Here is a 16,135-nt window from a genome sequence, read left to right on the forward strand (position 1 = left end):
TGCTGCAGCAGTGTTTCTTTGTGTTTTAAAGATAAAGTTTAATCTGTCTCTGTTAAAAAAAACATTTAAATGTTTATTAAATATTTCCTTGTTGTCCTATAGGTTTACCTGGAGAAGTGCCAACAGCCATTGCAACAGTCCCTACACCTACAGTCAGGAAGGCAACTACATAGGTACAACACTTTATTCATAATGCACTTTAAGTATCAAATCACCTGAAACCTGTAAATTGTTTACAGGTGCAACAAGTTTTAATTTAATGTTCAAGTTCAGCATTTGTTTGTTGTAATCATCTTGTAGGTAATGGAACGTTCCCGAGCGGTTTTCCGAGTCAGGAGAGCCAGAATGTACACAGCAATCAGACCAGCTGGAGCGAGGAACAGCCTCAGGAATCGCCTTCATCCTGGGACACAGCAGCCTGCGTGGGCAGTAAGGTGAGGAGTCACAATACTGAATCAGATACAGTTATACAGGTTATATTAATTTGATAAGATGATAGAACAGTATGTTAATGGATTCTGTTACTGAAATACTGTGATGTAGGTAAATTCCTGTCCACATGTTGGTTCTTGAGCAAGATACTGAACCCCCAAATTGAAATCCTAATCCTAAATGTGGCAAAATATGAAGCATTTTGTCCATTAAGGTAGAAAAGCACTACCATTTACTTGTCCTGGCCTCAACGACAACATGTTCTTAAGTCATGTACAGCCACATTAGTTATGATTATTTTCTCAGAGATCATATTATCTCACATAATGTAATCCTAAAAAAAAAATGCAATCATATTTGCTTTCACTAATACCACAAAGCTACAGGCACATAAATAAACCATGAGAAGTTTATTTCCTCAAGTAGTGTGAGAACTGTTGCACTTAAATATAGTTATACGGGATGTGGTTGTCCTGTCTAAATGCAGTAGATATGAACCAATAGTTTCAAATAAATAAAGAGTTGCACTGTGCGAAGAAACACTTTTATTTTTTATTTTTTTTATCTTCGGCATTGACACACAACTATTTCAGTTGTTGCACTACAAGAGTTGGAGAAAATACATTTTAGTATTAAATAGTAGTAGTAGTAGTAGTAGTAGTAGTAGTAGTAGTAAGTATTTGGTTTAAGCTGTGGTTGTGTAACTCTGAACAGCACAGACACACATACACAGACACTGAATACACTATTGTCTTCTCCAAAGTGGCTCATGTACCATTTAGAGGAAGTTATCAGCTCTTCGGCTTTCATCACATCACCTCTGTGCAGAAATGACCAACAAAAGCAGTTTTGATCCCATCTTTCGCAAAGTGGGTTTTTACGGTTTTAACTTCTCTTTTGTTTACTTCTGCTTTTCGCACAGCTGACATGCAGCAGGGTTACGAGCACTTCGTGGGTAGTTTTTAATGAGCACAAACAATTCACGAGTGAGCTGATATATTCCGCCTTATCACAATCTAACAGTATTTGTTTGTATGTTGAAGAAATGGCTAGTTTTTTTCAGCTCATTATGTGTATTTTATTGATAGTTCTTCCAGCAAAGTTTCAAAATGTACTGTAATATTTACATCATAATCATCTGTGATACTAAAGTCTCAAAACCACTCACAATATATGACCTCAGTATAAATCTGCCACTACTCTCCACTGTTGTCTCGGTTGCACATACTAAGTATTTATTCATTGAATTAAAATGTGCTGTATCAGGAAAGGTATCGTTATCGGGATATTAGATTTTGGTCGTATCGGCTAGCTTTAATCAAAAAATGTCGCGTGATCTTTCTACTCTTTGTGAGTAGTGAGTAAAGAGGTATTTATAATTTAAAACAAACGTTGCAAAGTGATGCATGTTAAAACAGAAAATAATGACAAAAATCATAATTTTTTAAAAAAGCAAGCAAAGCAAGAAGTAAACTATTCCAACGTTTAGGGGCAAAGACAGCCAATACTAAAAGAATAATATGTCATTATCAGCCTTAAAAATTACTGTTGTTGCCATAAAATAAAACTATACTAAAAATGTATATGAGTCTGATATTTTAAAATCAGACTCATGAGTTTAGTTTAGTTTAGTTGACTCTCAAATCACACACAACTATAAAGATGACCCATTAAATCTAAGCCTTATTTCAATTGTGATTCCTACATTTCTGTATTAAAATGTTATGTTTAGTCAATATAAAACATGTATTCAGAGAAGATTGGCAGAAGAAGAGCTGTATGAAGTGCAGTAGAGCTCCTGTACTGTCTTTACCAGAGCAGAAAGGTCATTTTATTTTAGCTGAAATGGAGAGATGAGATTAAAATGCTGAGTGGAACGACAGTCTGGTCATCACCGCAGGGAGCAAGCAGCCGAATGTGACACAGTGACAGGTAATGTTAAAAAATGTCATAGAGTACTAAGACACAACTGAGTGTTTAGAGCAGAGAGAGTAATTTAAAAAAAAAAAAAAACTAAACTTCAAAGTACATAAACCAGCTACAGTATCTCGGGATGAAGTGATGTAAAAGCTGATGTGATCTCTCTCTGCCCCTCACAGCCATACTTCTCGGGCACCCGCAGCCTCTCTCCCATGTCCAGTCTGTTTGGATCCATCTGGACGCCGCAGAGCGAGCCCTACCAGAGCCACTTCCAGCCTGAGCGATCAGCCCCGATATCCCCCGTGTCCCCCATCACCCCGCCTCATTCTCCCTTCAGCCGGGAGCCAGAAGGAACCTGCGCACCGATCACGTACTCCAGCTTCAACCCCTTCGGCCCCCACATGAACCTGGACATATGGAACTCTTCTTCCAACCGCAGCTCCAACTCGCAGCTCTCTAACGACTCCGGCTACTGTGGAGATGTTTAAAAATAAAAAAATGTAAAAAACAAAGAAGCGGCAGACCTTAACAATAATTGCAAACATATAAAAACATTGATATGTAAAAGAAAGGAAATAAAAATGAATGTTCTTTTATCATTAATGGGGAAAATGTGAATATTCCTTTTCTTTTATGTTCCCATTTTCAAATGTTAAATGTTGTGAAAGGTTAAGCATTTGTTGTATATTTTTCTAGATGTTTTGCAGTTTTGATCATAGAAAATTAAAAAAAAAAAAGGTTTTGTACTTGAACAACACGTGTCTTTTTTTTAATCACATACTGAACATTTTGAACTTGTTTGTCTGTGTCTACCTGCCCTCTTAAATTTGAGAATTTGAATCACGGTCAGAGGCCCTGAGCCCAGCCGTCACTTGTTTTAACCTCTGCATCATTTTACACAGACAAGTTAAAAGCTGAAAAATGAGAGCAAGCATTTCTCAAAATGCAGTGCCTCGCAACCAAGCAGTTTGTTGAAGAAATCCCATATAAGGGGTTGCTGCTACTTTGGTAAAAAAAAAACTGTGGGTGAGACTTTAATGATTCCAGTACATCAGTATTTTCTTAATACTTTGACCTGGAAAAGTACTTTCTTAAAATATACATTTTAAAGGGAGAGTTCAATAGTTTTACAGTCTGCAGGAGACACATTTGTATCTGATAAGGTCACCAACTTATAAGTAGAAGGATTTCCACTTACATTTTTACTTTAGGCTAACGTTGGTTTGATGCTCTCCTGAGTCAGAGTGCTAGTTACAACTCTAATATATCAATACACATTGTTTGTTGATTATTTTCTCAATCAGACGATAAGTTGTTTGGTTTATAAAATGTCAGAAAATGGTGAAAACTTGCTGTCCCTTTTTCCAAAAACCCAGGATCCAACCTAAAATGTCTTGCCAACAGTCCACAACCCGAAAATATTCAGTTTACTATTGCAAACGACTAAAGGAACCAGAAAATATTCACATTTAAGAAGCTGGAACCCAGTTGATTAGTTGTCGATTAATTCTTTTTCAATGGACTAATCATTGCAGCTCTAGTACAGACAATAAAAGAATGATGGGAAAGGTTTGGTTTGTTGGAGGTGCTGATGCACCACTAGTACTTCCTACTGTTTGTGCTGCTGTCAGCTTTTCTACACGTCAGTGAACCGTGAAACCATACCAACCAACAACTTTCCTGTTTGGCAAATTATTTTGTCTCTATGTTCTGTTAAGAAACAACCCTTTTTTTCTGTATGTACTTCCTGATGTGGCTGAATGATTAATAGCACGTCATTTGCAAACTAGGGAAGTGATACAGAAAAGTTACAACTCTGTGGATACATCTTTCTGTCAGACTGAAGAAGGACAAGAAACTGGCTGTAAGACTCGAGTCTCATCAAGGTATTTTCACTTTATTTCAGTTCTGTTTTGGTTTGTAGAGTCTGGAGTGTGGTGCAAGTGTAATTATAGACATTTAGTGTTTAGCTAGAGATAATAAATTGTCAAATTAAAAAAAACTCAATTAATTAAATTAGTTTTTAGCTGATGCATTAAAACACTAAATTGAATTTAAAAAGTGGAATAAGAATGTAAAATACTGCAATTCTGTTTTAAAATTAATATTTAATCATTTAAATACAATTACATTTATAAATTAGCATTAAGTATTATATGCACATCTAGATCATGAATCTATTTGTTTTTGATCAATGTATTAATTTATTGGCTGCTGAGAATCCTCAATTCTGATTGGCTGACAGGTGTGCATTAATTTCTAGTAACTGGACAGTTTAATATGTCATGCAGGTGTTAACCATTTTAAATTAATGTAGAAAGGGCAACAACAGTGAGACTTAGCTTAATAGCATGTAATTTGTTTTATTTGTGTAACAAGTAAGCTAAATGGTGAGTACAACAACAATTTAATATTGATTAATCATTTTCAATATTTCTTGTGAATCTGGTCGTACCACTGTAAGATATAACATTTCATTTGTTATCCATCTGAAAGAGGACATAATTACCATTTAATTACTGCAGTAATTATTATGGAGTAATAATTTCAATGTTTTGATTGTTTTAATGAAAAGGAAGGATGAATCTCAGAAGATTTCCTAGAAAATGTATTTCTTTGTTATATAATTACCCAAAATGCTATTAGTGAACAAATCAAACAACACATCTTTAAATCATTTACAGCAGAACTGCATTTATTTGCATTTTTAATATTTATCTCAGATGATGTCGAGGTAGTTTGCTAAATATGCTCAACAGATGTATTTTGGATTATTAAATTGCTTTGCAGAACATTCTGGACAAAGGCTTGATACTTGGCTCTCATTTATTTTTGACAGGAACTAAAGATGAGAACTGTGGTATTTCTGATGTTTGTCCTCCTGTCGATGACTCACAGCGTCTCCAGACCACAGTGTCACAGCTGTGAACGAACATCATGTAAATGCTCGAGACAAAACCTGACTAAAGTCCCCGCAGTCCCCTCAAACGTCATCACTGAGCTCGACCTCTCGTTCAACAGACTGGGGATAATAACGAGCGACGACTTTGTTGCATACACCAGTTTAAGGTGTTTGATCATGAGTAACAACAGAATCAGAGTGATCCAGGAGCCAGCATTTAATCCGCTGACCAATTTGGAGAAACTGGACCTATCCTCAAATAGACTGGATTCCTTGTCTGCTGGATGGTTTAAGAACCTAGCATCCCTTCAGTACTTGAATCTTGTTGGGAACATGTATAAAACTCTGGGGCAAGGCAATCTCTTCCAGTCGCTGAAGAAATTAAAGTCCCTACATTTCGGCGGACCTCACCTTCAGTCTGTCAGAAAAAGTGACTTTTCTGGGCTCAGCAAACTTGAAGAATTGTTTTTTGATGGGGAAAAACTGCAGGTCTATGCAAAAGGAAGTTTGAGACAAATTGAGCATATTAGCCATGTGACACTTAGTCTGAATGGTCCATTTATGACAAATCCTGCACTTGTAAAAGTCATACTGACTGATGTTGCACACCCGAACACAACACTGACTTTCACTGACACATTGTTCTACAAAGAGGATCAAATGTCCAAGCTTTAGTATGACTCAACAACATCTCAACACTTGGATTTTGTTGATTTCCGGCAGGTGTGTGTCCCGCCCGCACTCGACGAAAGTGTGCTACTGAGCGGCGTGGCGGCGGAATGTGTGAGTCCGGCTCAGACTCTGGCAGCTCTTCAGGTAGTGTGAGGGCCAGCCGAGGAAGCTGGGGCAGCTGGAGCAGTGCCAGTAGCATAGAGGGAGACAAGGACGGCAGTGCCCGGACACACGCCTGCACTACCTCATCTAGAAAAAGTACGGAGCTCTTATTTAATATCTTATGTAAGAAAACATAAAGTCAGATTTCACTCTTTGGGTTTATACTCAAACTATTAAGTATCATAATTTACCCATTACCCAAGCACAGAACCATGACTGAAGCTATAATTTTATGACGGACAGAAAATAGTTGTAATGTTTTGATGGATTGATTGTTTTTACAGGGGACTCCATGCAGTACGGTGTCTACCCAGTAGAGAGAGACTGCTACCAGACCATGAATACAAACTACAAGGCTCTCAGGTACTAAACAAATACACATGAACTCAACTTTGTACATGGACTGGCTCTGATAGTTGTAATTGGCCGGTTTACTGAAGATCTCCAGATTGTAATCCGTATTGTTGGGAGAGAACTTGTAGAACATATACTTTCTCGTCATTCATTCTAAGTTTTGACCTGTAACCTTTTCCTTCTCTGTGTTCAGCATGAACAGCTTGTATCGTAAAGACATGTGCCAAAGCCCCGACACCGCAGCGTCCAACTTCACCCCCAGTTTTGCTGCGGTTACTGCAGGAGTGGACAGGACCACAGGTAAAGACACAAAGTTTTACAATAAATAAAAATGCTTGATTCAAAATGAACACTCCATATCTAAAAGGGCTTGTGCGTTACTTCTGGTCTCTGATTGAAATGTGTCCTGTGTTCGCTCAGACCTGACAGGTCAGTATGTGCCTGAAGAGACGTGGTCAGCTCCATCCATCCCCCTCACCAATGAGTTCAGATACAACACCACCGAAGCTCTGCCCTACATACCTCAGCAAGCAACCACCGGGTCATATAATGGGTAGGTGTCTAAATGCATAAATGTGTACTCCTTAATATTTTTATATAAACAATAGGGCTGGTTATCGATACTGATTTATAGGTGTTTCAGTCACAATACCAGTTTTGCTTGGATATGAAAGAGATTCTCAGAGAACTGGTGCTGTAAATTGTTCAAGGAACCATCTAACCTTAATTAAAATATTCATGTTTATATTAAGAATTGAACCCAAAGCATTAATGTACTTTTTTTATTCAACGCGTTCAACACACTACAGCAGTCAACACAATACAGTACATTGCTCATTTTCTGTCAACAGATGAAGATAATATAATCATTTCCTGATCTGAATTTCCTAAATGTGTCGTGTTGTGGTTAGAAATGGGCCAGTTATGTTTTTTATTATACAGCAAATGGTGGAACATTCTGATGAAAATAACACAGCTAAACTTTCCCATTACCGTCATTACTGCTGTGAACACAGCGCAGCTCTCCTGTCTTTACCAGCAGTTTTATTTAAATAAACCCCAAGAAAACCGTCACAGGTGCATCTAGACCAGCTGTCTGTCTGACTCTACCCACTGTGCCCATGACTTGCTAATATTAGCTAGTGGACCGCAGCTAGTTTATGGTAAAGTGAATACAACTGTTTGACAATGCAGGCTTTTTTTGGTTTGTTCACAGCTATTAATACCCAAAAGAGACTATGAGCTGCATTTAAAGTAATTTCCAGTCAACTGTCTAAAACTTTGAACAACCAGTCTGCCTTTTTTTGTGTGTTTTTTTGGTGTTTTCGATGTCAGTTACTGTCATTTACAGTAATTTTGCTCCTCTGTTCAGTTTGATTGAATCCAAGCTGAACGTGGTGTCAAGCAGTTTTCCTGTGCAGTTTTATTTCAGAAAAATGTTATGATTACAGTGATTATACCTTTGACTGAAATATTTTTGGTCAAAATAACCATAGCATGATAATTTGATACCAGCACATCCATAGTTGTGAAAACTGCATTACTGTGATGTCACTTTACAGCTTTGTGTAAACAGCATCCCAGACTGCTTAAAATAACTTTATTGGGAGCTCTGTAGATCAGTCCCAGCTGATACCGGTTAATAGTTTGAATAATTATCCTCCCTGTGCTGCAGCAGTGTTTCTTTGTGTTTTAAAGATAAAGTTTAATCTGTCTCTGTTAAAAAAAACATTTAAATGTTTATTAAATATTTCCTTGTTGTCCTATAGGTTTACCTGGAGAAGTGCCAACAGCCATTGCAACAGTCCCTACACCTACAGTCAGGAAGGCAACTACATAGGTACAACACTTTATTCATAATGCACTTTAAGTATCAAATCACCTGAAACCTGTAAATTGTTTACAGGTGCAACAAGTTTTAATTTAATGTTCAAGTTCAGCATTTGTTTGTTGTAATCATCTTGTAGGTAATGGAACGTTCCCGAGCGGTTTTCCGAGTCAGGAGAGCCAGAATGTACACAGCAATCAGACCAGCTGGAGCGAGGAACAGCCTCAGGAATCGCCTTCATCCTGGGACACAGCAGCCTGCGTGGGCAGTAAGGTGAGGAGTCACAATACTGAATCAGATACAGTTATACAGGTTATATTAATTTGATAAGATGATAGAACAGTATGTTAATGGATTCTGTTACTGAAATACTGTGATGTAGGTAAATTCCTGTCCACATGTTGGTTCTTGAGCAAGATACTGAACCCCCAAATTGAAATCCTAATCCTAAATGTGGCAAAATATGAAGCATTTTGTCCATTAAGGTAGAAAAGCACTACCATTTACTTGTCCTGGCCTCAACGACAACATGTTCTTAAGTCATGTACAGCCACATTAGTTATGATTATTTTCTCAGAGATCATATTATCTCACATAATGTAATCCTAAAAAAAAAATGCAATCATATTTGCTTTCACTAATACCACAAAGCTACAGGCACATAAATAAACCATGAGAAGTTTATTTCCTCAAGTAGTGTGAGAACTGTTGCACTTAAATATAGTTATACGGGATGTGGTTGTCCTGTCTAAATGCAGTAGATATGAACCAATAGTTTCAAATAAATAAAGAGTTGCACTGTGCGAAGAAACACTTTTATTTTTTATTTTTTTTATCTTCGGCATTGACACACAACTATTTCAGTTGTTGCACTACAAGAGTTGGAGAAAATACATTTTAGTATTAAATAGTAGTAGTAGTAGTAGTAGTAGTAGTAGTAGTAGTAAGTATTTGGTTTAAGCTGTGGTTGTGTAACTCTGAACAGCACAGACACACATACACAGACACTGAATACACTATTGTCTTCTCCAAAGTGGCTCATGTACCATTTAGAGGAAGTTATCAGCTCTTCGGCTTTCATCACATCACCTCTGTGCAGAAATGACCAACAAAAGCAGTTTTGATCCCATCTTTCGCAAAGTGGGTTTTTACGGTTTTAACTTCTCTTTTGTTTACTTCTGCTTTTCGCACAGCTGACATGCAGCAGGGTTACGAGCACTTCGTGGGTAGTTTTTAATGAGCACAAACAATTCACGAGTGAGCTGATATATTCCGCCTTATCACAATCTAACAGTATTTGTTTGTATGTTGAAGAAATGGCTAGTTTTTTTCAGCTCATTATGTGTATTTTATTGATAGTTCTTCCAGCAAAGTTTCAAAATGTACTGTAATATTTACATCATAATCATCTGTGATACTAAAGTCTCAAAACCACTCACAATATATGACCTCAGTATAAATCTGCCACTACTCTCCACTGTTGTCTCGGTTGCACATACTAAGTATTTATTCATTGAATTAAAATGTGCTGTATCAGGAAAGGTATCGTTATCGGGATATTAGATTTTGGTCGTATCGGCTAGCTTTAATCAAAAAATGTCGCGTGATCTTTCTACTCTTTGTGAGTAGTGAGTAAAGAGGTATTTATAATTTAAAACAAACGTTGCAAAGTGATGCATGTTAAAACAGAAAATAATGACAAAAATCATAATTTTTTAAAAAAGCAAGCAAAGCAAGAAGTAAACTATTCCAACGTTTAGGGGCAAAGACAGCCAATACTAAAAGAATAATATGTCATTATCAGCCTTAAAAATTACTGTTGTTGCCATAAAATAAAACTATACTAAAAATGTATATGAGTCTGATATTTTAAAATCAGACTCATGAGTTTAGTTTAGTTTAGTTGACTCTCAAATCACACACAACTATAAAGATGACCCATTAAATCTAAGCCTTATTTCAATTGTGATTCCTACATTTCTGTATTAAAATGTTATGTTTAGTCAATATGAAACATGTATTCAGAGAAGATTGGCAGAAGAAGAGCTGTATGAAGTGCAGTAGAGCTCCTGTACTGTCTTTACCAGAGCAGAAAGGTCATTTTATTTTAGCTGAAATGGAGAGATGAGATTAAAATGCTGAGTGGAACGACAGTCTGGTCATCACCGCAGGGAGCAAGCAGCCGAATGTGACACAGTGACAGGTAATGTTAAAAAATGTCATAGAGTACTAAGACACAACTGAGTGTTTAGAGCAGAGAGAGTAATTTAAAAAAAAAAAAAAACTAAACTTCAAAGTACATAAACCAGCTACAGTATCTCGGGATGAAGTGATGTAAAAGCTGATGTGATCTCTCTCTGCCCCTCACAGCCATACTTCTCGGGCACCCGCAGCCTCTCTCCCATGTCCAGTCTGTTTGGATCCATCTGGACGCCGCAGAGCGAGCCCTACCAGAGCCACTTCCAGCCTGAGCGATCAGCCCCGATATCCCCCGTGTCCCCCATCACCCCGCCTCATTCTCCCTTCAGCCGGGAGCCAGAAGGAACCTGCGCACCGATCACGTACTCCAGCTTCAACCCCTTCGGCCCCCACATGAACCTGGACATATGGAACTCTTCTTCCAACCGCAGCTCCAACTCGCAGCTCTCTAACGACTCCGGCTACTGTGGAGATGTTTAAAAATAAAAAAATGTAAAAAACAAAGAAGCGGCAGACCTTAACAATAATTGCAAACATATAAAAACATTGATATGTAAAAGAAAGGAAATAAAAATGAATGTTCTTTTATCATTAATGGGGAAAATGTGAATATTCCTTTTCTTTTATGTTCCCATTTTCAAATGTTAAATGTTGTGAAAGGTTAAGCATTTGTTGTATATTTTTCTAGATGTTTTGCAGTTTTGATCATAGAAAATTAAAAAAAAAAAAGGTTTTGTACTTGAACAACACGTGTCTTTTTTTTAATCACATACTGAACATTTTGAACTTGTTTGTCTGTGTCTACCTGCCCTCTTAAATTTGAGAATTTGAATCACGGTCAGAGGCCCTGAGCCCAGCCGTCACTTGTTTTAACCTCTGCATCATTTTACACAGACAAGTTAAAAGCTGAAAAATGAGAGCAAGCATTTCTCAAAATGCAGTGCCTCGCAACCAAGCAGTTTGTTGAAGAAATCCCATATAAGGGGTTGCTGCTACTTTGGTAAAAAAAAAACTGTGGGTGAGACTTTAATGATTCCAGTACATCAGTATTTTCTTAATACTTTGACCTGGAAAAGTACTTTCTTAAAATATACATTTTAAAGGGAGAGTTCAATAGTTTTACAGTCTGCAGGAGACACATTTGTATCTGATAAGGTCACCAACTTATAAGTAGAAGGATTTCCACTTACATTTTTACTTTAGGCTAACGTTGGTTTGATGCTCTCCTGAGTCAGAGTGCTAGTTACAACTCTAATATATCAATACACATTGTTTGTTGATTATTTTCTCAATCAGACGATAAGTTGTTTGGTTTATAAAATGTCAGAAAATGGTGAAAACTTGCTGTCCCTTTTTCCAAAAACCCAGGATCCAACCTAAAATGTCTTGCCAACAGTCCACAACCCGAAAATATTCAGTTTACTATTGCAAACGACTAAAGGAACCAGAAAATATTCACATTTAAGAAGCTGGAACCCAGTTGATTAGTTGTCGATTAATTCTTTTTCAATGGACTAATCATTGCAGCTCTAGTACAGACAATAAAAGAATGATGGGAAAGGTTTGGTTTGTTGGAGGTGCTGATGCACCACTAGTACTTCCTACTGTTTGTGCTGCTGTCAGCTTTTCTACACGTCAGTGAACCGTGAAACCATACCAACCAACAACTTTCCTGTTTGGCAAATTATTTTGTCTCTATGTTCTGTTAAGAAACAACCCTTTTTTTCTGTATGTACTTCCTGATGTGGCTGAATGATTAATAGCACGTCATTTGCAAACTAGGGAAGTGATACAGAAAAGTTACAACTCTGTGGATACATCTTTCTGTCAGACTGAAGAAGGACAAGAAACTGGCTGTAAGACTCGAGTCTCATCAAGGTATTTTCACTTTATTTCAGTTCTGTTTTGGTTTGTAGAGTCTGGAGTGTGGTGCAAGTGTAATTATAGACATTTAGTGTTTAGCTAGAGATAATAAATTGTCAAATTAAAAAAAACTCAATTAATTAAATTAGTTTTTAGCTGATGCATTAAAACACTAAATTGAATTTAAAAAGTGGAATAAGAATGTAAAATACTGCAATTCTGTTTTAAAATTAATATTTAATCATTTAAATACAATTACATTTATAAATTAGCATTAAGTATTATATGCACATCTAGATCATGAATCTATTTGTTTTTGATCAATGTATTAATTTATTGGCTGCTGAGAATCCTCAATTCTGATTGGCTGACAGGTGTGCATTAATTTCTAGTAACTGGACAGTTTAATATGTCATGCAGGTGTTAACCATTTTAAATTAATGTAGAAAGGGCAACAACAGTGAGACTTAGCTTAATAGCATGTAATTTGTTTTATTTGTGTAACAAGTAAGCTAAATGGTGAGTACAACAACAATTTAATATTGATTAATCATTTTCAATATTTCTTGTGAATCTGGTCGTACCACTGTAAGATATAACATTTCATTTGTTATCCATCTGAAAGAGGACATAATTACCATTTAATTACTGCAGTAATTATTATGGAGTAATAATTTCAATGTTTTGATTGTTTTAATGAAAAGGAAGGATGAATCTCAGAAGATTTCCTAGAAAATGTATTTCTTTGTTATATAATTACCCAAAATGCTATTAGTGAACAAATCAAACAACACATCTTTAAATCATTTACAGCAGAACTGCATTTATTTGCATTTTTAATATTTATCTCAGATGATGTCGAGGTAGTTTGCTAAATATGCTCAACAGATGTATTTTGGATTATTAAATTGCTTTGCAGAACATTCTGGACAAAGGCTTGATACTTGGCTCTCATTTATTTTTGACAGGAACTAAAGATGAGAACTGTGGTATTTCTGATGTTTGTCCTCCTGTCGATGACTCACAGCGTCTCCAGACCACAGTGTCACAGCTGTGAACGAACATCATGTAAATGCTCGAGACAAAACCTGACTAAAGTCCCCGCAGTCCCCTCAAACGTCATCACTGAGCTCGACCTCTCGTTCAACAGACTGGGGATAATAACGAGCGACGACTTTGTTGCATACACCAGTTTAAGGTGTTTGATCATGAGTAACAACAGAATCAGAGTGATCCAGGAGCCAGCATTTAATCCGCTGACCAATTTGGAGAAACTGGACCTATCCTCAAATAGACTGGATTCCTTGTCTGCTGGATGGTTTAAGAACCTAGCATCCCTTCAGTACTTGAATCTTGTTGGGAACATGTATAAAACTCTGGGGCAAGGCAATCTCTTCCAGTCGCTGAAGAAATTAAAGTCCCTACATTTCGGCGGACCTCACCTTCAGTCTGTCAGAAAAAGTGACTTTTCTGGGCTCAGCAAACTTGAAGAATTGTTTTTTGATGGGGAAAAACTGCAGGTCTATGCAAAAGGAAGTTTGAGACAAATTGAGCATATTAGCCATGTGACACTTAGTCTGAATGGTCCATTTATGACAAATCCTGCACTTGTAAAAGTCATACTGACTGATGTTGCACACCCGAACACAACACTGACTTTCACTGACACATTGTTCTACAAAGAGGATCAAATGTCCCCATTTCATGTAGTCAGTGACAATGGTACTAAAAGTCTTATTTTGAAAAACTCAACCATGACACTTACAGCTTGTTTGACAGTTTTGAAAATGCTGTCACAATCTGATATAACTGTGTTGGCAATGGAAGACACAAAAATACAACTTATTATTTTGGGTCCCGTTACGGCTCCCCAAAAGGTTGACCATTTGGAGGTTCTTATCCTTAAAAATATTGACATCCCTCGATACTACAGTTACCCAGTCCTCTTTCTCCTGAAACCTATCTTGAAAGAAGTGCAAAAGCTTACTTTGATACACTCCAAGTTGTTCGCTGTTCCTTGTAAGACCTCTGGTGATCTGTTAGACCTGGAGTTTTTGGACATTACTGGCAATTTAATCACTGATCTGGTCCTGAGAGAAATGATGTGCAATGGCAATGGTGTTCTTTTTAATCTGCAAACCATTAATATCAGCAGGAATCACCTGCGCTCAATAAACAGCCAGCTCTTCACCAAACTAGATAAACTTAAAAACATCGACATGAGTGGAAATATTATTTATACAATGCCTGAGACTTGTAACTGGCCACCAAATCTCCAATACTTAAACCTTTCATCAATGCATTTAGAAAAGGCGACCACTTGTCTACCGACGAGTTTACGGATTATCGATCTATCGTACAATGACTTGACTGGTTTCAACATCGAACTACCTCTTCTCACAGAGTTATACATCTCTGGAAACAAAATCAAAAGTTTGCCAGATGGAGGTTTATATCCTCGTCTGTCATTTCTCTCTATTCAAAACAATGACTTAAATGCATTCAGCAAAAATGACTTAAAAACCTTTAAAATACTGAAGAATCTTGAGGCTGGTGCGAACACGTATGACTGTTCATGTGACTTTTTAGCTTTCATGACAAGTGACTTGACGAATCATCGAATCACATTTGGAGACGAGTTCAAGTCTTACATCTGTGACTCGCCTGATGCTGCGAGAGGAAAGACTGTAGCGGATGCAAGGTTATCAGTGTTTGAGTGCCACACGGCTTTAGCTTTGTCTTTACTCGGCTTAGGCATCCTGGCAGTGTTTCTGCTCTTTGCCGGACTCTGTCACAGGTTCAATGTGATGTGGTACATGAAGATGACCTGGGCCTGGCTGAAAGCTAAGAGGAAGCCAAAGTTAAAAAAGGGAGAGTTCGAGTATGACGCCTTCGTTTCTTACAGCGAGATGGACTCTGGTTGGGTGGAGGCACATCTGATCCCGGAGCTCGAACAGTCCGAGCCTCCGCTCCGCCTCTGCCTGCACAAGAGAGACTTTGTTCCTGGAAGCTGGATCTTGGACAACATCATGAACGCCATAGAGAAGAGTCACAAAACATTGTTCATCATTTCTAAGCATTTTGTCAGGAGTGAATGGTGCAAGTATGAGCTGGACTACACACATTTTAGATTGTTTGACCAGAACGTCGACACAGTTGTGCTGATTCTGTTGGAGCCCATTGACAAAGAGACCATCCCCAAAAAGTTCTGTAAGCTGCGGAGAGTCATGAACTCCAGGACATACTTGGAGTGGCCTGATGAAGACAACCAGATCAACAGGTTCTGGCAAAGTTTGAGAGCAGCTATTAGAAGACCCGTGGACATCATTAGATTCAATGTAGACGAATAGTTTGGTGTTTTTTATTTACTTTTTAATCTGTAACTTTTGAAAGTGTTGCTGTAACGCTTTCTGTTCAGTAGAAGTTCAAGAATGGACCATCTGAATAAATTCTCTGTAATCAGCACCCTTAAAACTGTTTTTTCATTCACTGCACATTGGGGGAGGCAGGGAAACATAAAATATGTACCTTGTTTCTTCTGATCAGTGTTGGGGAGTAACTAGTTAAATATAATGGTGTTACATAATTTAATTACAACTTTTTTTTTTAAACTGTAATCCGTTACAGTTACTGAGAAAAAAATGTGCACTTATGATTAAATGTTGATGATTACAAACACGCCCGCCGATAGGGGGGGACAAACGGGTCTGTTGTCCCGGGCCCAGGATAGGGGGGGGCCCAGAACTGGATGAAATGATGAAATCTTTTTTTTTTTTTTTTTTTTTACCTTGTTGTCCTCATAC

At 37.5% G+C, this 16,135-nt stretch overlaps 3 protein-coding genes across 4 annotated transcripts in view; all 3 read left to right on the forward strand.

The window, feature by feature from the left end:
* Positions 1-3,098, forward strand: part of tmem131l (transmembrane 131 like) — a 44,087-nt gene extending 40,989 nt beyond the window's left edge. The window contains exons 32-34 of the mRNA XM_062433962.1: positions 103-173; positions 301-434; positions 2,532-3,098. Coding sequence (XP_062289946.1) covers positions 103-173; positions 301-434; positions 2,532-2,840 — 514 coding nt within the window. The 3' untranslated portion in view covers positions 2,841-3,098. The remainder of the gene's footprint in view (positions 1-102; positions 174-300; positions 435-2,531) is intronic.
* Positions 3,099-4,204: 1,106 nt separating this feature from the next.
* On the forward strand, positions 4,205-15,790 carry LOC133994719 (toll-like receptor 2). 2 transcript variants are annotated; one of them, XM_062433965.1, is made up of 4 exons: positions 4,205-4,238; positions 5,192-5,423; positions 12,725-12,746; positions 14,197-15,790. In XM_062433965.1, exons 2-4 carry the CDS (start codon positions 5,201-5,203, stop codon positions 15,680-15,682), a joined length of 1,731 nt encoding a protein of 576 aa, XP_062289949.1. In that variant the 5' UTR covers positions 4,205-4,238; positions 5,192-5,200; the 3' UTR covers positions 15,683-15,790. The 2 variants fall into 2 exon arrangements, with proteins under 2 accessions (XP_062289949.1, XP_062289948.1); XM_062433964.1 differs by lacking the exons at positions 4,205-4,238; positions 5,192-5,423; positions 12,725-12,746 and adding an exon at positions 12,314-12,347 and having other exon boundaries at positions 13,301-15,790.
* LOC133995831 (transmembrane protein 131-like) lies at positions 5,432-11,207 on the forward strand. The gene is made up of 8 exons (XM_062435312.1): positions 5,432-5,684; positions 5,978-6,184; positions 6,373-6,451; positions 6,636-6,742; positions 6,863-6,995; positions 8,212-8,282; positions 8,410-8,543; positions 10,641-11,207. Exons 1-8 carry the CDS (start codon positions 5,432-5,434, stop codon positions 10,947-10,949), a joined length of 1,293 nt encoding a protein of 430 aa, XP_062291296.1. The 3' UTR covers positions 10,950-11,207.
* Positions 15,791-16,135: the final 345 nt, after the last annotated feature.

The sequence above is a fragment of the Scomber scombrus genome, chromosome 2 (genome assembly GCF_963691925.1).
Source record: "Scomber scombrus chromosome 2, fScoSco1.1, whole genome shotgun sequence".
NCBI lineage: Eukaryota > Metazoa > Chordata > Actinopteri > Scombriformes > Scombridae > Scomber > Scomber scombrus.

Coding starts and splice junctions, on each gene's coding strand:
- LOC133995831 (XM_062435312.1), top strand. CDS start 5,432: ATGAGTAACAACAGAATCAGAGTGATCCAGGAGCCAGCATTTAATCCG. Junction 5,685..5,977: donor CCTTCAGTCTGTCAGAAAAA/GTGACTTTTCTG, acceptor GATTTCCGGCAG/GTGTGTGTCCCGCCCGCACT. Junction 6,185..6,372: donor CACTACCTCATCTAGAAAAA/GTACGGAGCTCT, acceptor TTGTTTTTACAG/GGGACTCCATGCAGTACGGT.
- LOC133994719 (XM_062433964.1), top strand. CDS start 13,310: ATGAGAACTGTGGTATTTCTGATGTTTGTCCTCCTGTCGATGACTCAC.